At 51.0% G+C, this 22,298-nt stretch overlaps 1 protein-coding gene across 2 annotated transcripts in view; it reads left to right on the plus strand.

Moving 5' to 3' along the window:
- LOC140396123 (retinal homeobox protein Rx1-like) overlaps positions 1 to 22,080 on the plus strand; it is a 52,460-nt gene extending 30,380 nt beyond the window's left edge. Inside the window, exons 5-6 of one of the 2 annotated variants that reach the window (XM_072484260.1) lie at positions 1,532 to 1,645; positions 20,595 to 22,080. In XM_072484260.1, the coding sequence (XP_072340361.1) occupies positions 1,532 to 1,645; positions 20,595 to 20,849 (369 nt within the window). In that variant the 3' untranslated portion in view covers positions 20,850 to 22,080. The remainder of the gene's footprint in view (positions 1 to 1,531; positions 1,646 to 20,594) is intronic. The other variant, XM_072484261.1, reaches the window with a different exon arrangement.
- Positions 22,081 to 22,298: the final 218 nt, after the last annotated feature.

The raw sequence follows: 22,298 nt of genomic DNA on the forward strand, positions 1-22,298 counted from the left end.
TTTAAAATGGAGGCACCCTCAGAAGCAGAAATTGAAATGATAAATACAGAGGAGACAAGCAACAGGGCTCGTTGGAGTAGAATGGAAAGGAAACCACTGCACTGGCCAAGTGTGGACGAGGTATGGCTTTTCCTATATTCCCGGCCCCCTCTTTGGAGGATGGTGCCTCCTAATTCGATCGGCAACACCCAGTTGCCCAGGGAGACTGCGTCCATGAGACCTGCTCATGTGGCCGCGGGAGCTGCTTAACAATGGCAGGCCTACTAAATGGCCCGGAATTATTTAAATTGGCTGCCTCCATCTGTTCAGTGGACTGCTGATCCGCATCCCAGTCCCCCTCTGGGAAATTCCCCCAGCAGCAGGAATGCATCAGGGAGCTGTCCCGCTATGGCTCCCACCTATTTTCCTGATTCCGCCACCCCCAATCCCCTCTCACAGCCCAGCCACCCAGAGAAATTCTGCCCATTGCCACAAATTATATTTGAATTTACAGTAATGCCAACAACGTGCTTTTGTTTTATTATTCATTGGGTGCAATTGACCAGGCCGGAAGCATTTCTCTAATCTCTCTCAACTGAGTATCTCACTCAGCCATGTCAGGGGGTAGTTAATAGTAAACCACATGGGTCTGGAGTCACGTGTAGGCCAGAGCGGGTAAGGACGCCAGATTTCCTTCCTTAAAGGACATTAGTGAATAGATGTGTTTTTACAACAATCCAGTGGTCTGTTCCAAATTTATTTATCAACTGAATTTAAATTCCCATAACAGCCTCCCCGAACAGGCGCTGGAATGTGGCGACTAGGGGCTTTTCACTGCAACTTCATTGAAGCCTACTTGTGACAATAAACGATTTTCATTTCATTTCAATTCCCCAGCTAACATGATGAAGTTTGAACTTTTCTTTTGAGATCATTAGTCAAGGTTTCTGGAATGCTAGTTGAGTGATATAATTCCAACTACGATTCCAATTCCAATTCTCTTCCCACACCTAGTGTTGCACCAAGGCAGACTTTCTTTTGTTTCCATAGCTAGTAATTCCCAGAGGAGGTCGCTAGTCTGTCCCCAGAGGTGTATAGCTATAGGGGCGCCACTCCACATGAAGTGTGGCTGACTAGGAGTCTCTCCCACTCTTACCACCAGTCATTAGTGTGTTTGGAAGGATTTACAGGTTGACACTCAACCTGTTTGGCCGTTATAGACGAACCTTCCTTGGCCATCAGGTCCTGGGGTGGGACTACAACCTGGACATGCTGGGCGGGATTCTCCGCCGGCGGGATTCTCCGCTTTGCCGGCGCCCGGGGATTTCCCGACTGCATGGGGCTGCCTCACAATGGGAAACCCCATTGACCGGCCAGCGTAACGAAGAATCCCGCCGGCGGGTCAGGGCAGAATTGTGGCATGGCGGGGCGGAGAATCCAGCCCACTGTCTCAAAGGCTACCCACTCCGTCACAAGACCTCCTGTAACTGTGATACCATTTCCCCCAATGTTGCACCTTAATGTGATAAAAATGTCTCTCCGTTCTTTGTAGAAATGTTGGGATACTCCGCCTCCCACCGCCAGTAGCAGAGTTCCCGATGCAGATGAGAATCCAGCGTCGGCAAAAAATGGGATGCTCTGGTCCCCCGCTGGCGTCGGGATCGAGGTTCGTGCCCCGTGCCAACGGGTGGGTCATTAAGACTCATTTGCATCTTATTGATGGGCCAGGCACCGTAAGCTCTGGTCCGTGTGATTCTCCGATCCTCTAGGCCAGGAATCACGTGGGTGAGAATTGGTGCAGGTCTTGACAAAGGTGGTTCTGATGCAATGGACCTCGCAGTGGGCCAAGGGGGTAACTCTATAAGAGGGTTGTCCCCAAAGTCCATCAGAGGGCCACATTGTAGCCATCTATGATCTATGACCTGGGATGGCCACTTCCAACTAAGCACAGAGCAACTCGCAAAGACTGATGGGTAAAATGGACAAGCCAAAAGTCAGGCAGGTTCTGAGCCTGAAACGCATATTTTGTCAGCAAAGTCCAGGCGGTATCGAAACCCCGTCCATTAGCATGTTAATCAGGCCGATTAGCAGATGATGGCCCATCTCCCCCAACACAAAGGACTGGTACTCCAGCTACCGGGACAGTCCCAGACATTTCGGCGCCACTCCCTGTCCAAGGGAAACACAAACAACGGGGTCAGTGACCGCTTGAGACACGCCCAGTCATCCAGATCCCTGCCCACTTATTGGCTAAGGAATCGAACGGAATGATCAGGGATCACCCAATTAGTGAGACCCAAATCGGAGGACCACCCAAAAGAGCGCGAAAGCCCCCAAGTATAAAGGAAGAGTTCCCCATATGCTCGCTCTCTTTTGGCCTTGGTACCCCGGTCACAGCCATTGCCAATTGCAGCAACCCCAGAAGCGAGTTTGAATTCAATGCCCACTACCAGACGGATGAGCCCAGCCGAGCAGCAGTTACTCCTTCGAACCCAAGAGATCCAGAATTGAACAGCGGCCACTGTTTCCTGACCTAAGCCGGGTGCCCGAAGTTAAGTACAGGTTGTCTTAGTAATAGGAGTAGTTACCTATGTTGCTCTTTTTAGCCTTAGTCTATTGGCTCTGATTACGTCACCTTTGCTCACGAGTCGCCAGGTATCTTTATGATACCGCCACGTGGTTCAAGTTCAGGTTATGATTAATAATACAGCACACTGCTTAATAAGGATTAAAACAACGGTCATTTATTATATACAACAAGCAATATTAATACCCTAATACTACTTTCTATATAATAAACCTATCACTACTGGCCAATACTTAACTTAGGAAGAGCCCACCAGGTCAGGGAAACAAATGGCTTGTCCAATCAGCTTGTCTGGCCCGCGGGATTCAAAAGGCTGCTACATGTCGGTGGTTAGGTGTCTCTACCGGATAGCGATCGCTGGATTCAAACTTACTGTTGCCGGTTGCTGTTCTTGCGAAGGTCTCGAGCAGGCGAAGAGGAGAGAGAGAGAGAGATGAACTTGGACCCCCACTTTTATAGGGCCCAGGGGCTTACCGCCTCCCGGGACGGCCCTTGACCCTGAGTCCCAAGTGATTGGATTTATCCCCAATCTCTGGGGTCGATGGTGAGGCGATTCCTCGATCGGGGGTGATCGCTCACCTGTCTTTGTTTCGGCCACTGCAGGCACCGCCAGGTCTGGCCCGGTATTCAATTGCTAATATGTTGCAATTATTCCCGGGGATAGCCGATTTAACTGTGGATGTCTGAACAGATGGGCTGCAAACAGTCCTGAATGCAACTGCAAATACCTGGGTTGATGGGCTGTAGATAGCCCTGAGTATCGATCTGGGCTAACTTCCCAGAGCCGAATATGCAATACTGTCTGCAGCTGCCTGCTTGTGTCTTCTTAGCTGCTTTTCCCAGCAGTCTTTCGGGTTAGCCATTTTAAACTGGGTTTTGGCCAGATTAATCGGAACGCAGCCATTTTACGTGGCTACATACCCGCCTTGTGATCCTAACGCGAAGCGTGAAGGATCACATAAATTTTGTCCTCTTTGTTCCCTGACCGGGGCGGGGGGGGGGGGGGGTACCTCCTACATGGCCACTACTCTGACCCTAGCTATGCACAAAAATTTACCTAAACAATTCTTGAGGGCGCTATGTCAGGCAGGGGCATGTATCTGAAAAAAATAAACTGGGAACCTCTAAGTTTACCTAAACAATTCTTCGAGTATTATACAATCTTATCTCTCTAAACATACAATAACAATCACAACATTTAATATATTCTTTCCTGGCTTGGCAGTCAAGCTCAGGATCATACATTTCCATACATTCTCTTTTTATTTACAGGAAAAACCGCCAGTGCATGTTTTATTATTCATATGTCGCGGGGGTCTGGTCATAGCCTAATATCGGGGATCGGATCCGATAGACCGGGGTTCGAGCGCGGTACGCTCTCCTTTTCCACTTGCGGAGGCGCATGGTCTGTACTGCACAACTGAGTATAGCCAATGCTAACAGTGCCTCAATGATGTACGATAAGGAGTACCAAGTTATGAACTTGGCACACCAGGATAATGCAGCGTGGTTGGTGACTGGGCCCTCGGTACTACTGGGCAGTGAAGTGTTAACAGTAAAGGGGTTGGGAGTGATGGGGTCCGCATTCCCGCGCAACCAAAAGTCCATAACAAACATGTTGAGCACGAAGAAACGAGTCCTCATGGCTGTCTTCTTTCTTTCCTTTTCCTGTTTTTGCTGGTTTTCTCCGGACTTGGAGCTTCTGGAGTTCTGTAAGACAAGCGTAGTGTATGTAAATACTTCGGTTTAATATCTGGTGTGTTAGTGTGTCTGTCCTTCTTGGGGCCAATTAAACCCTTATAATTGGTCACAGAATGTGACTCTCCCCCCATTTTTTTTTCAAAACAAATGTTTGGACACGGCACACTTCCCAATGGTGGACCAGTGCTAGGTTTATCATCCAAATGTTCCAGGATGTAAATAGCATGTGGCAGCAACCCAAAGGTTGCCTAGATAAAATAAAACTGTTTTTGAAAGAAAAGTTCGAATGAGGTGCGTGTGGGCCGCGACGGGTACGATTTGGGTGGAGTCCCCGGGTAGGAAGGCTACCAATACCGCATCTTCCCTACCCGAGCGTGTTTGACCAACAGGGGGGTCCCCAGGCAGGGCGGGTCTCACGCCGTTTCTCCACTGCCTGAGCGACCAAAGAATGGACCAAAATGTAGTCATCATGGTGGGGTTACTGTTCTGATTCGACCATCAAATCAGAAGAGTAGCTATGATCGGGCGTCTGGTCTGGTGACCACGTATCTGTGGACAAGTTGGTACCGCTGAACAAGCGTTTGGCTTGTCCGTTTGGGAAAGAGCTAAAAAGTTCAGGTGAATGGGTGTGGGGCGGTGAGAAAATTCTCCTGTAGGACGAACAACATTTAACAAACAGACAGACAACGTATAACATTCTGCAGGTTCCATCAGAAAGGACAACACTTTTCACCAAGTGTCCCCTTTAAATCATCATGTGGACACCTCAGTTCTCGGTTGCGAACAGGGTCGCCAAAGGGTTGGCGGAGTCAGGCCCGAGGTCGTCACCTTCACCCGGGTGCCAAACTCTGGAGTGAATTAGGGCGGAAAGGGCTGCGTGGTGTGAGTTGGGATCGTCCTCGTCGTTGCGGACGAGTCTGCAGGAGTTGTCGCACTGCCAATGAGTGGTGTCGAGTTGGGTTGGGGACAAAGTCGGGGTCGGTCCGTGTAGCTCTGTGGTCGGCGGTGGGGTTTATTTAAGTAGATGATGAGGAAGAGGTCACTGGAGTCGAGGTCGGAGTTGCTGGGTGTGGGACCAGGATGGCAGGGAGGCGTGCTGTGGCTGTCGTCCGAGTCACAGTCGCTGTCTGTGCTGCTGCAGTCTGTGGGCGTTCCGGGGCGGAGCGTAAAGTTCGTGGGTGGAGTCGGTGGTGAGTCCGTGTCTGGGCTGGACGTGGAAGGGGTGGGAGTGGTCACGTTGGATGTGGGCGGGGTTTGGTCGGCTGCGTCAAGCATGACGTGGTGGGAGTGGTTTGACTGTGCTCCATAAACCTTGAGCTGGTTTATGTGAAACCATGCAGCCTTACCATTTTAGTATTTAATTTTATATACCGACGGGCTTATTTTGTCCGTAATTGAATAGGGACCCGAGTATTTTGGAGACAGAAACGTGCTGGGGTTGTACACAGACAACATTACTTCCTGTCCTATGTTGTACTCCGTGGCATGTACTGCCTTTGCAAAACAGGCCTTGCTCTGTTTTCTTTTAGTGCCCAGTTTAACAGCGGCTGCTAGCTGAGCCGTTTTTATATTTGCAAGTAGTTGTTCCACGGCCTTCTCGTGGGTGAGGGCCGTGACTTCGGGGCTGGTTAGGTCTAAACCTAGCAAGTATTCTGTCCCTTTCATGGGGCGTCCGGTCATGAGGGTGTGTGGGGTGAAACCTGTGGAGGTGGAAACAGTGTTACGCAAAAACATCAGCGCAAAGGGTTGGACCAAATCCCAAGTGGTGTTGTTTTGCTGGACCATTTTTCTAAGGGTGGTTTTTAGGGTCCGATTCATGCGCTCCACTATACCACTCGACTGAGGGTGGTACGCAATGTGAAATCTTTGGGTTATGCCAAATATCGTGAGGACGTTCTGCATGACCCGTCCCGTAAAGTGAGAACCTTGGTCCGATTCAATACTGCGGGGGAGTCCCCATCTTGTGAAGATGTGGTGGGTTTGGATTTTGCCGGTGGTTTTCGCGGTGTTGGTGCGGGCTGGAAATGCTTCCACCCATTTTGGAAAAGTGTCAATGACCACCAGAACATATTTATAGCCATTCCTGCAAGCGGGCAATGAACCTATAAAATCGATCTGGAGGTTAGTCCAGGAGCCGTTAACGGGTCGGGTGTGGCTGAGATGTGCCTTTTTGGCATACGTATCTGGGTTGTTTTGTGCGCAGATGAGGCAATTTTCGATGTAATGGGATACATCCTCTTTAAGATTTGGCCACCAACAAAGCTGCTTGAGGTGGGCTGCGGTGGGTTCTATTCCCTGGTGTCCATGGCCGTCATGGAATAGACAGATCATCTGATTCCTATCTTGTACAGGAACCACGTAAAGGCTGTCTTTTAGCACCACACCATCATGTGTGGTTATGGTATTCCGGAACCTCTCGTATGAGGCTGGAAACTTCCCTTTCACGATCTCAGTGAGAGCGCTATCCTGCTTCTGGGCCGCTACTAGATCCTCAATCCTAGTCTGCGCGACCTGAACTGCACTCACTGGCACACTCGCTGGGGCGCTCCCAGGGGGCTTCCAAACCCCATCCCTGGATCCTGCCTTAGCCAGCGCGTCGGCTTTTACATTTCCAGGGGGGGAAGAACGATGGTGGCTGCGGACTTTTATAATGCCAAAAGTCCTGTTCTTGGCCTTTTCCAGTATATGGCGGAGTAATGGGGCTGAGGGGAGGGGTTTTCCATCCGCGGAAACAAATCCTCTTGTTTCCCAGAGGGGCAGAAATTCGGTGAGGCTTTTGCAGACGTACAGACTGTCTGAATATATGTCTGCTGGGCTGGGGAAGGAATCTGGGTGGTCTACAATGTAGGCGATGGCTGCAAGCTCTGCTGCCTGTGCGCCTAAGTGCCCGGGCAATTTTAATGCGATTTCTTCGAGGGCGCGTCCCTGCGCGTCCTCCACATAAATCCCACAACCTGTTATGCGTTGCCCATCCAGGATTGTGGAAGATCCATCCACATAAATCCTGATGGGGTCACACGTGTCCGGGTGAGGGGGGTTCTGAGATGGAGTGGCTAGTTTTCTGGGGGGTGTTCTGGCGATAAAGGGGCCTGTATTATGGTGGGGCAAGATGATTTCACACTCATGGGGGGTTCCGGGGTATTGTAGATTGTCCGCTAAGTATGTGTGAGTCTTCGTCCGTTTTACTGTGATGTCCCGTCCTTGTAAGAGAAGGGTCCACCTAGCAGCGCGGATTTGGCTGACGGTACCGTCTTTAAGTCGTCCGTCCAGTAAAAGTTGGGTGGGGGTGTGTTCGGTCAAGATGGTGATGGGGTTCAATCCGGTAATGTAGGAAAAGTACTGGACTGCCCAGAAAACTGCGAGCAGGTGCCTCTCACAGGCTGAAAATCCCTGCTCCACAGCATCTAAAATTCGGGAGGCATAAGCTACGGGTCTTAGCTGGTTGTGCCGTTCCTGCAGGAGCACGGCTGAAAGGGTGCGGTCTGTGGTCGCTACCTCTATGGCGAAAGGGGAAAGCGGGTCGGGAACATGTAGTGCGGGGGCGGCTATGAGTGCCTGTTTTAGTGATTCCACAGCCTCCGTATGCTGCGGAAGCCATTCCCAGGGGGTTCCTTTCTTTAGGAGGTCTGAGAGGGGCGCTGCCTTGCTGGCGAAACCGTCAATGTGGTTTCGGCAGTAGCCAACCAGTCCTAAAAACGACCGGAGGGCTGACACGTGTTGGGGAAGGGGCAATTTAGCGATCGAGTCAATTCTTTTGTGCTCGATCTCGCGTTTGCCGTGTGTGATGATAGTACCCAAATAGATCACCTTTTCTTCCAATATTTGGGCCTTTTTGGGGTTTACTTTACAGCCAATGGAGTGTAGTAACTCCAGGAGTTCGGACAGAAGCTCAATGTGCTCTTCCTTTGTGTCTGTCTGCAGTAGTAGGTCATCTACATACTGTACCAGACATTCGGGGCGAGAAAATTTTGCTAGTCCATTTGCCAGCTGTCGGTGGAAAATGGAGGGGGAGTTGTGGAAGCCTTGTGGCAGGCATGTCCAGTGTACTGCTGAGATCGGAAAGTGAAGGCAAATTTGTACTGGCACGCCTTTGCCAATGGAATGGACCAGAACCCATTACTGACGTCCAAAACCGTGAAATATCGGACATGGAGTCCCTGTTTGAGCATGGTCTCGGGACTTGTTGCAACGGTGGGGGCTGCTGCGGGGGTGACTTTATTGAGTTGCCGATAATCAATGGTCAAACGCCATGATACGTCGGGCTTTCTTACTGGCCAAATCGGGGCATTATTAGTCGAGGCTACCGGTCTTAGGACGCCCTGTTCTAACAAGCTTTCTCTGACTTTTAGGATTTCTCCCTCTGCTTCTAGGGGAAATCCGTACTGTTTCTGGGGTCTTGGGCCCGGTCCGGTTATCTGTACGGAGCCGGTCATCCGTCCACAGTCGTGTTTATGGGTTGCAAATGCTGCCCTGTTTTTCTGCAGGACTGTCCTAACCTGTCTGTCCGTGCTGAGTGTGCTGGGGTTAAACCAAAACTCGCCTACGGCGCTGATTTTGTTCATGTAGTCCCCTATATTGAGTGTTGCGGGGACGCTAGCGGATTTCGCCATCTTCCAGACACACTGGTTGACTGGATCGAAGGAGAGGTGGTGTGAGTTCATAAAATCGATCCCTAAAATGTGCTCTGTTGTTGGGGGCAGGTCGACTAACACTACGGGGTGCTTTGTATTAATATTTCCGATCTGGATGGGTACAGGAGTCGTGATATGCCCCTGTTGTGAGTGGCCTGTGAAGCCGCTGAGGGTGATAGTGGATGTGGTGGGCCACGTGTCCTTACCAAGGGTGGAGGAATTTAAGGTTGTGCGGGACCCTCCTGTGTCCCAGAGAAGCTCGATCGGCTGTCCCCTAACCTTTGCTGCGACTACGGGTCGTCCTGACCTATCCCAAAGGGTATCGCAGACCCAGCTGGGGGAGCCGAGACACCGTCAGGCCGTTCCGGTCGCGTCTGTCTGATCGGACTGGGCGCTAATGCTATGTATGGGTTCTGCCTTTTTCTTATTGGGAGTGCCTGTCTGTTGGGCTCTCTGTGGGTTTTTGGGGCCATTACATTCTCTAGCAAAATGTCCCAACTGTCCGCAATTGTAGCACTCTTGCGGTTTGGCTGGGGGGCTGTTCTTTCCCTCGTTTACCCAGGCGGGGTTGTGGAGAGTGGTTCTTACTGCCTGCACGTCTGCGGCGGCTTGGTTTTCCTCGGGGGTTCTAGTTGCTGATTTGCCGTGAGCCACTTGTTCCCAATCGCGGGACAATCTCTTGACCACCCACTTCTCATTATGAGCCTCCTCCGAGGGGTCATAATTGCTACAGGCATTCTGTCCTGCTTCCGTGGCATGGGAGATAAGGGTGCGGGTCCACTTGGCTATATTGTCTGGGGACAAATCGTTGCCGAAAACGGCTTCAAAATGAATCCACAAGCGTCCTGCGAACGCTGTGGGGTGTTCAGACTTTTTCTGTCTGCATTTATTCAGACCGTCTACGGGGTCGCCCCGGTTGTACCCGATCGCATCCAGGATGGCGGCATGCATTTCTGCAAGGGCGCCTCCTCCTACATTCTGTGGGTCGGGAAGGGCTGCTGCGACCGATGGGTCTAAGCTGAGGACCATGAGCTTTACCTGCTCTTTCTCATCCAGGCCGTACATGGTCGCCTGGTGTTTGACGGTGGCAAAGAAATGGTGTGGGTCTGAAGTGGGGAGGAACGGTGTGATTTTGGCACACGCGTCCCGTAATTGGGTCACTGTGAGGGGGGTGGAATATAAGACCTCCGCCTCGTCTGCTGTGGCGGTGCGGTGGGTTGTTACAGGGTTCATGGGAGCCTGTATTATCTGTTGTGTGGGGGGTGGGGGTGCTTTCCTCCTTTGTGGTTTTCCCTGCGCACATGCTCCCTGAACATATCTCTGCGCTGTCTCTTGCAATTCTTCCCAATCAGGACCGTCTTCCTGGTCTAAACTTTCCCCAAAGGTTTCTTGAAATCCCTTTTGGACAGAAAGCAGTGCTTTCAAGTCTGCAATCTGCTTTCGGCACTTTGCATGGTCCAAAATACTCTGCCTTTGTTCCGTGGTTGTGGCGTGGAGCGCTCTCAAGGCTGCCTTGAGATCACTGCATTGTGTCTTTGAGGGCAGCACGGTAGCATTGTGGATAGCACAATTGCTTCACAGCTCCAGGGTCCCAGGTTCGATTCCAGCTTGGGTCACTGTCTGTGCGGAGTCTGCACATCCTCCCCATGTGTGCGTGGGTTTCCTCCGGGTGCTCCGGTTTCCTCCCACAGTCCAAAGATGTGCAGGTTAGGTGGATTGGCCATGATAAATTGCCCTTAGAGTCCAAAATTGCCCTTCGTGTTGGGTGGGGTTACTGGGTTATGGGGATAGGGTGGAGGTGTTGACCTTGGGTAGGGTGCTCTTTCCAAGAGCCGGTGGAGACTTGATGGGCCGAATGGCCTCCTTCTGCACTGTAAATCCTATGATTCTGGAGCGTCTCTAACTGGTTTTCTGTTTCTTTCTTTACCAGGACTGCACGCTGCAGGTCCTGATAAGCCTTTTCATATTGTGACTGGAAACTACTCAAGTGCGCCAGACAAGATTGGTGACCCCGTTTGGCGTCAGCCACCTCTTCGTCCTTTGCTGCTAATTTCCCTTTTAACTCCAGGTTCTCTTTCTCAATTTCGCATACATCGATTTTACTCATCCGATGTATGCCTTCTATTTCCTTGCGGAGCGTCCTGACGATCTCCTCTGTGCCTCGCAATTGTGCCAGACAGGACACAATTGCCATCGGCTTGTGCGCTTTTGCTAAACTCTTTTTGTGGATCTCACTCAGGTTCTCCCACCAAGTATGCCCTATACTTCCAGGACCTGAGTCGTCGTTATTGCAGAGATCCTTCCACATGGGCCATCCTTTGCCCTGCAGAAATTTGCGGATTTCCACTTCCAAAATGGGACACTGTCCCGCTCCTATGCTGCTGACTGGTGTGACAGCAAAATCTTCGGGGTTCATGAGGCGCTGCATCGCTTGCATTGCCTGCATGGCTCTCTCTTATCTGCTCGTTACGTTCGAATTTGGAACAGGGGGCTACGGTGGTGTGGTAGATGCGGGTACGGCTTGCGCTAATTTCCGAAATACCAACTGCCGATAGTTTTGACGCAACAAAAAAATCTATCAGTTTTGCCTTATAACCCTGTTAGTTACGCATGCATATACACACTTCCGAATTGTGAATTATTAACCAGAACCGCTTGAACACTTGTGGTTTTTTTGTTTTGTTTCCGATTGGATTCTAATTCAAAATGTTGGGGTACTCCCGGAGTGGTTTTCCACTTCTAAGTCGGGTCCCGTCAGGATGTCGCCAATTATGTTGCTCTTTTTAGCCTTAGTCTATTGGCTCTGATTACGTCACCTTTGCTCACGAGTTGCGTGGTTCAAGTTCAGGTTATGATTAATAATACAGCACACCGCTTAGTAAGGATTAAAACAACGGTCATTTATTATATACAACAAACAATATTAATACCCTAATACTACTTTCTATATAATAAACCTATCACTACTGGCCAATACTTAACTTAGGAAGAGCCCACCAGGTCAGGGAAACGAATGGCTTGTCCAATCAGATCTGGCCCGCGAGATTCAAAAGGCTGCTACATGTCGGTAGCTAGGTGTCTCTACCGGATAGCGATCGCTGGATTCAAACTTACTGTTGCCGGTTGCTGTTCTTGCGAAGGTCTCGAGCAGGCGAAGAGGAGAGAGAGATCTGAACTTGGACCCCCACTTTTATAGGGCGCAGGGGCTTCCCGCCTACCGGGGCGGCCCTTGACCCTGAGTCCCAAGTGATTGGATCTGTCCCCAATCTCTGGGGTCGATGTGTCCAATGGTGAGGCGATTCCTCGATCGGGGGGTGGGCGCTCACCTGTCTTTGTTTCGGCCACTGCAGGCGTCGACAGGTCTGGCCCGGTATTCAATTGCTAATATGTTGCAATTATTCCCGGGGATAGCCGATTTAACTGTGGATGTCTGAATAGATGGGCTGCAAACAGTCCTGAATGCAACTGCAAATACCTGGGTTGATGGGCTGTAGATAGCCCTGAGTATCGATCTGGGCTAACTTCCCAGAGCCGAATATGCAATACTGTCTGCAGCTGCCTGCTTGTGTCTTCTTAGCTGCTTTTCCCAACAGTCTTTCGGGTTAGCCGTTTTAAACTGGGTTTTGGCCAGATTAATCGGAACGCAGCCATTTTACGTGGCTACACCGAGTAGTGTATGTTGCATGACTGATTGTATGTGAATAAAGTACCCTTGATCTTGAACTAACTAACTGGTGTTTGGCTCTTTGATCGATAGACGGTTGAAACTTGTGGTGGTATCATTTGATACCTGGTGACTTAAGCATTCGGACATAGACAATATAGAAAGAAGGCAAATTCACTGATTGCCCTAATTGGGACAGAGCCAGAGTAAAGAGCATAGTAAAGAGAAATCGGCAACAACATTCACCCACACAGTACAAGACCTGCCCACCTGCCCCCGCACCGGATCCCCAACACATCCACCCCCCCACCAGAGGCCTCCCAATTAGAGAGACACCCACCAGAGACCCTTTGCAAATAGAGAGACCCCCACCAGTAACCTCCCCATAAGAGATACCCCTGTCTGGAAGCCGCATCATAAGAGAGACCCTTACCTGGAAGCTAGATTGCAATCCAGTCAGTGGCAGTGAAAATAAAATCAGTGCTTTAAAACTAACCAGTGCAATACATCTGCTATCTCAGGCAGAGACAGTAGCACTTGTCAATTCCTGGAAAGAGAAAGCCAGTCAACTGGGTTTAAACCCCTTCAGATCTTTAATCTGCAAGTCTTTCATTCATATCTCTGTGAAGTTGCTTTCACGAGGCTGGGATTGACAGCTTCCGCACACCCAACTGTCTGCATTGTTTCATTCATCTCCCTTCACCCTCAAGTGACTTTTAAGTTCCCTGCTGTGAAACTAACCAGTTAAGTGCTTTAAGTTCTCCCACTTCCTATTTTTAGCGCAGAAAGCACTTAACTGTCTTTGATGTAGTCCAACATCAACCATAGCGAGATGTTTATAAACATCGGTTTACAACAGCTGGATTCTCCGGTCTCCGACACCGAAATTGCGTTCGGCGACCGGCCGGAGCATCCGGGTTCCCGACCAAATTGGGGGCAGCGCCGCTTTTGTGATGCTCCGCCCCCTCCAAAGCGGCGTACTCAGAGGGTACACCGCGCCACATATCTACGACCTCAGGACATTTCCTGAGGCCCGCCCCCTGATGCTCCGCTCCGAAACTGCCGAGTTCCCGACGGCGTGGGACACGCGTGGTCTCATCCATTGGGAACTCGGCATGGTGGCTGCGGACTCAGTCGGGGGGGGGGGGGGTTGGGTAGGGCGATCGATCCGCGGGCATTTGGGACATTATTCGGGGCTGGGGGCACTGTGGGGCGGTGGTCCGGGGCACGCGAGCCGGCCGAAGGGGGGGACTATTTAGCAGGCCGGATCCGCGAGCGGCCTCCACCATTTAACACTGCGCGGCCGCTGCAGGTCGCCGGCGTGCGCATGCGTGGCCACAGACCCGGCAATTCCTGGCAGCGATAGCCAGGTACTCTATGCTGCCGTCCTGCTAGCCCCCAGCAAAATGGGGAATCGGTGGACGTTTTACGCCAGTTTTTCGAGCGTAAAACTCCAGCATTCCCACGCCGGCATTGGGACATAGCCCCAGAATTGGAGAATCCAGCCCAGGAATTCTAAAATGCAGGCTTTGCCATCATTGAGAGCAAATGTTAGTCTGTGAGGGTGACAGATGAACGGGATATGGTACGATTTTAGATACAGCCAGCAGGGTTTGAATGTGCCGGTGTTTTGGGAGGGTGGAAAATGGAAGGTGAGCCAGGGTATCACTGTTGCTTCTCAGCGCCAGGGTCTCAGGTTCGATTCCCCGCTGGGTCACTGTCTGTGCGGAGTCTGCACGTTCTCCCCGTGTCTGCGTGGGTTTCCTCCGGGTGTGAATTGAAAATTCTGAATTCTCCCTCTGTGTATCTGTACAGGCGCCAGAGTGTGGTGACTAGGGGATTTCCACAGTAACTTCATTGTAGTGTTAATTTAGGCCGACATTATTAAAGATTATTATTATTATAAACATTAGCATTACTCCTAATTGTTATCTAATGTCCTCTTTGGATAAGGAACAGGATAACTTTGACCTGAGCATCCTTACTGTCCAAGCTCATACTTGGACACAGCACTGTGGCAGGGTGGTTAGCACTGCTGCTTCACAGCACCAGGGACCCGGGTTCCAGTGACTGTCTGTGCAGAGTTTACACTTTCTCGCCATGTCTGCGTGGGTTTCTTCCGGGTGCTCCGGTTTCCTCCCACAGATGTACAGGTTAGGAGGATTGGCCACACTAAATTGTCCCTAAGTATCCAAAGTTTAGGTGGGGTTTCCGGGATGGGGCGGGGGATCGGGCCTAGTTAGGGGAAACAACTTCTCAGCATCTATCCTATCAAGCCCCCTGAGAATCCTATTGGTGCAATTTAACCATCATGTTGTGCCAAAATCGAGATTCATGCGGGCGTGAATCAGTTTACTGTCTAACCAGCCCACTCCTGATGGTGAGTTCCGGAACATGCCCAAATATGGCGAGCATATCATGAACCCTCATTTACATTAATTTCCATCCTATTAGCGAGATTGAAGTCAAATGCAACAGCCTCCCAGTAATTAACCGGCTCCCCAGCGAGAAATCACACAGGCATCGTTTAGTACTCCTTTTTAAAAATGTGAAGCTGGTGCGTTGACTGCTTCGGGGAACTGAGGAGGCGAGTAGCTATTTCCATTTTCGGGAATGCAGCTCAAGGGCGCTGGAGCTGCTGCCCCAGGGCTCAGTGGAGGGGAGGGGACCCTTCATGCGGGGTGTTCGGCTTGGTCGGGGGACTGAAACATTCCAGGTTGGGGGTCGCCCCCAGGAAGGCAGGGGAGGGGAGGAAGGGAGGAGCGGGAGTTGAGGGGCTTTTTGAGGGCCTCAAAGCCATCTTTAAATATTGTGGAGACCCACAACAGGGGCGTCTACAGCTGCTGACTGTCTGTCCTACCGAACACTTCCAGACTCTTGGTTCTATGCCAGTGTTTTACAAATTCTATTTTGCCAGAGACCCATTTTTACCAACCGGCCATCCTTCGGGACCCACGCCGACCGACCTTTGCGACCCACCATTTTTGTTTACCTTTAATGCGACAGGTGAGCCTGCTTGGTCCTCACAATCTCACTTGCTTCGTAATTCAATGTTACATTTCTGATGAGTTAATTTTCACTGCACCTGTTGAAAAAAATCAAGAAGTTTGTCCTCTAACTCACCATGTTTAGTCTTCAATTGCCTTTGAGGTTTTGAGGGTATTAATCTTTAATTTGTCAGTACTTCCCTGCATATAACTCACATGGGCTTTGCATCCTGATTTGCACTGGCACAATTAATAAACCCACAGCTCAATAAAATTTCTTTATAATGCTTTGATCATGATTTCAGCTTCTTCTCAATGGGTTGTTCACCACAGGCCCTGGAGCTCACACCAGCAGTGTTGGCATCTACAAAATGGAGTAATCTCTCTCGCGCCCATCGCACATGGCATCAGTGTATGGGACACGTGACCTGCTCCCCACTGCTGCTTCTAGAGAGGCGACTCCATTGATTTTCAATAAAAACCCTCGGTCAGCTCGCAGACGCCAGGAGGTGGTCTGCCTCGCTGGGCTCCGAACCTGCGCACTGCTGAGGGGGCTTGCATGCACGGGATGGCCAACATTCTGAAAGCCGGTCGCAGACGGATTTTAAAAGCCGGTGGCGGCCGTTGAACACTCCTTCCCGTGATCGTGAATGCCGTGACCGATGGCCCCAAGACCCTCCCGACACCAGCCCGCGACACATCCGCGGGTCGCGATCCTAAGTTTAAAAATGACTGTTCTGTGCTGAAGGTCACTTTAACTCCCTTTGACTGTGAGCAGCCTCTAGCTTCACAACTGAAGGTTATCGCGAATGAGGAATTGGCCTTGTTGGTTGTGAGAGTGGATTCGCGTGAGTACATGTGGCGTGTCTCAGACGATGATTACTGCATCGCATTTCAATCAAACTTTGAAGCCTGAACACTTTGCCTGAACTCAAGAAGCATCAGCATCGAAGGGGCAACAGCCAACAATCAAACACTCAAGAGCTGGTCTTCAACAGTGAGTGGATCAGGGGAGGGCACTTGAGCACGGTCTCCCTAATATTCCTGGCAGAGGTCTAGGGGCTCCTGATGTGGTCAGGAGTGAGTGTGCAGAGCAAGGTTTTCCAGTGCAACCTGCTCAGTGGATGGAACTCTGAGAGAAGGCGGGACATGTAAAGATCGGGGCTTGGGGTTTCATGAAGGTCCCGGGATGGAAGACCTAACTGATTGTTGGTCTCTCTCCTTCTCCAATTCCTTACAGGTATACAAAATATGACTGGTTATGTTGGTTTGTGCAGAGGCTGTTCTGGTGGCAGCTCAGGCGGGCAGACGCCGGAAAAGGTGTTAACAGCGCATATGCAGGCTGGAGGTGGCACCCCATGTGCAGGAAGCCGCCACCCAACCTGAAGACCCAGCTGCCCATCAAGCCGAGCAGGAACCCAGAGATGGATGTCAGCGACGGCCCAAGTTGTATGGGCACCTTGGTCTTTCAGGAAACTGCATCTCAACAAAGAGACAGTGCGGTACCTGTGTCACATCCTCACAGACTTGGCACTCCATGGAGGAGGATCACATCCTCTCCCGGTGGCCGTAAAGATCGCTGTAGCCCTGAACATCTATGCAACCAGCTCATTCCAGGACTCGAGCGGGGACGTGTGGCATTTCCAAAGCTACAGAACAGAAGTGCATCCGTGAGGTCACAGATGCCCTGTAGGCCTGGGCATCAGACTATATCAACTTTGAGCTGGACCAGGCCCCCCCCCCCCCCCCCCCAGGCTGTAGGATTCTCTGCCATCACCGGGATGCCCCATGTTCAGGGGCAATAGATGGCATGCATGTCACCTTGCCTGCACTGGGGCATCAGGGAGTGGCCTTAATTATCAGGAAGGCATGCCACTCCCTGAATGTTCAACACATGTGCAACCACAGCCTTCGGATCATGTACTTGCGACCCAGGGAGCGTGCTAGAAAGCTACATCCTGAGACACTCTGAGATCCTTGGTGCCTTCGAGGACCACCCCAGAGTGATGGTTTGACTCTTGTGCAATAAGGGTTACCTGCTGAGGTCCTGACTGATGACGCCAGTGCAGAGGCCGGAGACCAAGACGGAGACCCGATATTACAAGTCCCATGTTACCTCCCGTGCTATCATTGAGCGGTGCATCGGACTTCTCAACATACGATTCTGATGCCTGGACCGTTCGGGTGGTGCACTGCCAGACCCCAGAGGGTCTCCCACTTTGTGATGTTCTGCTGTACCCTCCACAACATGGCACAGTAGTGGGGCACACGCTGTAGGAGGAGGACAAGGGGCATGGAAACTCTTCTGAGAGGAGAAGAGCCAGACCAGGAGGGGCCAGAGGCCGAGCCCTCGGAGGAGCTGCAGAAGGTGCTAGAGGGGGGAGCACAGGTGGCAGCAAGGGTTCGGTATGCCTAGAGGACCAGGGGCGCCCTCATCCTTGCCGGATTGTCATTGGATCATACTTTGTCCGTCAGCTCACCCCTACCCCCAATCTTTCCTTCCCTCAATTTCCCTCCCCAATCCCTCCAGTCCCCCAAATCCCTCCTTCGCTCAATCCCTCCTTCCCCCATACCCTCCTTCCCCCATTCTCCCCATCCCACCCATTTCCCTCATTCCTCCCCTTCCCCCATTCCCCAACCCTCCCAAGTACTGTATTCCTCCCTTTCCCCCCCCTCCCCCCTTCCCACTGACTACTGTTCCACCCCCCAGTGTCTGTGTACCACCCCCCCTCAGGGGGATGAGCCTGTGTTGGCCCTGTCAGTGGCTCACTATACAAGGCAGAAGAGTGATGCTCCTCAGTTTAGAGTCTGACTCCTGTCTTTCTGCTGACAGCCATCCTCTGAACGAGCTCTGCATCTGAGGCATTTGATCTTGGACCACTGCACCCGTGCCCAGGGGGAGCGGAGGGCAACCAGGGGGTGCAGGCAGGCCTGCTGTGAAGATTAACGTGACACAGGCTGCACGTGTATCTGTTGCAACTTGTTTTAATTGTGAAAATGTGACATTTCCATTCCCCAGCTACAGACAGCCCCCACCCCCCACCCGCTCCGTGATCCTCTCTCTTCTTGATCTTTGGCGGTCTACTGCAATGTCTAGGTGTATCCCCAGGATGTACATCAGAGGTGGAGGTAATCTGCTGCTTTCCACGCCCTGTGACCTTTGATGCCCTTGGCGATGTCCTTTGGAGGCCCTGGAGCCGGAGGGCCCCGACCAACTTATTGGTGTTACTTGCGTCACTATACCATCCTATCCTGCCCGCTGCCTTTGAGATGCGACAGTGTCAGGAGGGTGGATTCGGAAGAACTGAAGACCGCCATCGTCTCCTTGATGGCAGGCCCCGGGTTGGCATCCATCGCTTCCTCTTCCCTGACGGCACCTGTAGGACCCTCAGGGTCTCCGTGGGACGGAGGGGGCAACATCAGAGGCCTCTGCGTGATCTGGCTCTGCCAGTCCTGGTGGCTCCCCATTGTCTGCACCATAGTTTTGAGGCCCTCAGCGATGCTCCTATGTGACTGGACCACACTCTGGAGTGCCTTGGCAATGTCCACCTGCAGCTGGGACACATCCCTCAGCACCTGGCCTATTCTCTGCAGTGCCTCTGCAATGTCCGCCTGCACCTGGGACATGTCCCTGAGTGACTGGGATGTGATGTCAAGGCCCTCAGCCGTGGTCGTCACAGACTGTGCCATGCCTTGGGCATGGGCAGCGTTGCTGACGTTGTGCTCCAAGCTTTGCACTGTGGTCACCACTCTAGCAGTGTTGGCCTTAGTGCCACGCATTGTCAGCATTATCTCCTGCGCCTGTAGCCTTTGGGACTCCTCCAATCGACTATGCACTCGCTGGAATGTCGCTGACAGTCCCTCCTGAATCTCATGGCTGTTTCCTATCATCTGCATCAGCTCTGGGATAACCTTCTCCAGAGGCTCAGCATCTAACTGACTCAGCAGACCTCCGACTGCTAACCTCTCCACCTGATAATCAGCAACTGTATAGTGCTCACCAGATTGTGCCCCAGAAGCCTGTCAACTAACGTCACCGATTGAGGTGTGTGTCTCGGTGCCTGTGGAAGGTGAGGATGACAATTTTGACACCTAGATGGTGGCCTCCTTGGAGCCCTCCTCGAGGTGGACTCTCGGATGGCGGGTGGTCATGACTCAGGGTGACCCGGCCCCATCAGATGGAGATCGTGCGAGCCAATGGACATGTGATCAGTGAGAGGGAAAGATCATTTTGTCTGACGTGAACAACTCACTTGAGACAGGTCATCTGGGTGAAGGGACAGTGGATCCTCTCCTCTGTGGTGCAGGCCAGCCTCGCTGTCGATGAATGCTCTCTCTCCTCGGAAAGCCCCACAATTTCCAGGACCTGTTCTTCAAATGGCGTGCTGCCTCGAATCTCTGGTGCTAGTGGGAGCTCATTTCCGACACGAAGTGCTGTTAAATATGGGCCATGATCTCGCCACCGCAACCGTTGAAAAACACCTGGCAATCGCGTCCAAAATGACACTTCAAAGTTTTTCCATTAAATCGCACCTTAAGTGTCTCAATACGGTCGACCCTCATTCTTCTAAACTCCAATGAGCACAGGGCCAACCTACTTAACCACCTTATAAGAAAATCCATCCATATCATCTTGTATCATCTTGTGAACCTTCTCCGGATTACTTCCAATGCCAGTATTTGTTTCCTTAAAAAGAACAATTAATTTCTGATTTGTTTTGCCCCTGTCAAGGAGAAAAATTCTATTAATAAATAAGTTTGAGGGGGCAGTGGTTAGCACTGGGTCTGGGGCGCTGAGGACCCGGGTTCGAATCCTGGCCCCGGGTCGCTGTCCATGTGGAGTTTGCACATTGTCCCCATGTCTGCGTGGGTTTCACCCCCACAACCCAAAAGATGTGCAGGTTAGGTGGATTGGCCACGCTACATTGCCCCTTCATTGGGAAAAAAAAAAAATTGGGTTCTCTAAATTTAAGAAAAACTTTTTTTAAATAAATAAGTTAGAGGTTTTTTTTTTGCTACAAACTTGTGTTTGTCTTTCTTCGCAGAGTTCAGGAATTGCAATAAAGAAAGCATCAATGGCCCCATTGCTGTCCAGCCCTTACCACCACATTCCAGAGTCTTTGACATCGATCTTGACAACGTACTCTTTAACATTGGCGCCAATGCCCACAGTTGACACTATTGCCATGTCAAAGCACCAGCCTCACTTCTTATGTGTTCCACCATATCATGTACCTATCTCCACCAGGCTACAATGGGACATGATGTCCAAGGGCTTAAGAAGAAACAATTCAAACTAAGGTGAACTGCGACAGATCAGAACAAGTACCCCAGTGAATCCAAGAGACAACAACATATGGAGCTTTCTGGAGCCTCACCTGGATGTGATTTGGTGTTTTGCATTGTACATATGCTCGTCAAGATATTGTATCTAAAAGCCAGAAGATATCAAATTAAGGGAATGGGGATTCGCCAGCCATTGCCCTGGGAACCTTGACAAAGCCATTCTCATTGGGCTAGTATTGAATGGGAGGATTTGTACACCCTAACCTCGGGAACCCTAATTGGCTCAGGGTAAGACTTGTGTAGCTTTGTTGATTTCAGTTGTGAATTAGAATGAGAGTCCTCCCAAGCCCTTTTCACCATTTACACTGGAATAAAGAGGACCGTCACTTCCTGTGATAACTCTTGTTATGTACTGTGCCCTCCGATTACCTTACGCTGCATGGACGATAGTCTTCTCTCTCTGTGTGGCTGCCTTAACAGGCATAGCTTCAGACAACAGGATTTACTTATATGATGCACGAGGTCCCTCAGTCCAAACCTAAGCCTGAGGATGAAGAACTTCAGCGATTGCTTCTGTCGGTGTTGGATTCTGACCCGGGTGCCAAAGGAAGAATAATTTTGGAATATTATGGTGTTTCTCCCAGTCCCGTTCTTGTATTGCTAACATGGGGCCATCCTCACCTCCTGAACCCTCTTTATATTCACAGAAAGGATGTGTATAATATACCACTTGTTTTGAGGGTGGGGTAGGGGGTGCAATGAAGTGGGTTGAGGAGTGTACACCACACAGTCGATAGTATCCCACGTTGTGGAACAACTGAATGGGCCCGGCCATTATCTCTGAGCTGTATCTGGAAGATTAACCAGTGTGTATGTACACTTTATTGAACTGACTTGTTCCATCAACCATTGTTAATGCTTTCCGCCTTGATAATATCAATCTGTTCATGGTATTTGATTAAATCTGATCAGAACGGAAATAAAGCACCAGAATCCTTTGTTAGCCTGGATCAAAACCATCTACATTCCCTTTGTCTTTCTGTCCACGACATCTTTGTCAATCTCCACCTATCGCTGGCCCTATATCCAGCCCCACAGCTCCATGTACCCCCACACCCCTCCGTACCCCCACCCCACCACAGTATAAATCTCATCCTATTTCCAGTACTCTCCAGCTTTGACAAAGGGTCATCCAGACTCGAAGCGTTAGCTCCCTTCTCTCTCCACAGATGCTGGCAGACCTGCTGAGATTGTCCAGTATTTTCTGTTTGTGTTTCAGATTCCAGTGTCCGCAGTGATTGGGATCCTCCCTTCCTGCAGCCAGCCAATTGGGTTTTCGATTGTGGCCACCCCATGCCATAGGGAAACCCGTGGGCGCGGGTGCGCTGCCAGCGTACGGGGGGATCCTGCTGCCGGAGAATCCCGCTGCCGGAGAATCCCACAGTTTGTATTTAATATCCAGA

The sequence above is a fragment of the Scyliorhinus torazame genome, chromosome 19 (assembly GCF_047496885.1).
Source record: "Scyliorhinus torazame isolate Kashiwa2021f chromosome 19, sScyTor2.1, whole genome shotgun sequence".
NCBI classification, from domain to species: domain Eukaryota; kingdom Metazoa; phylum Chordata; class Chondrichthyes; order Carcharhiniformes; family Scyliorhinidae; genus Scyliorhinus; species Scyliorhinus torazame.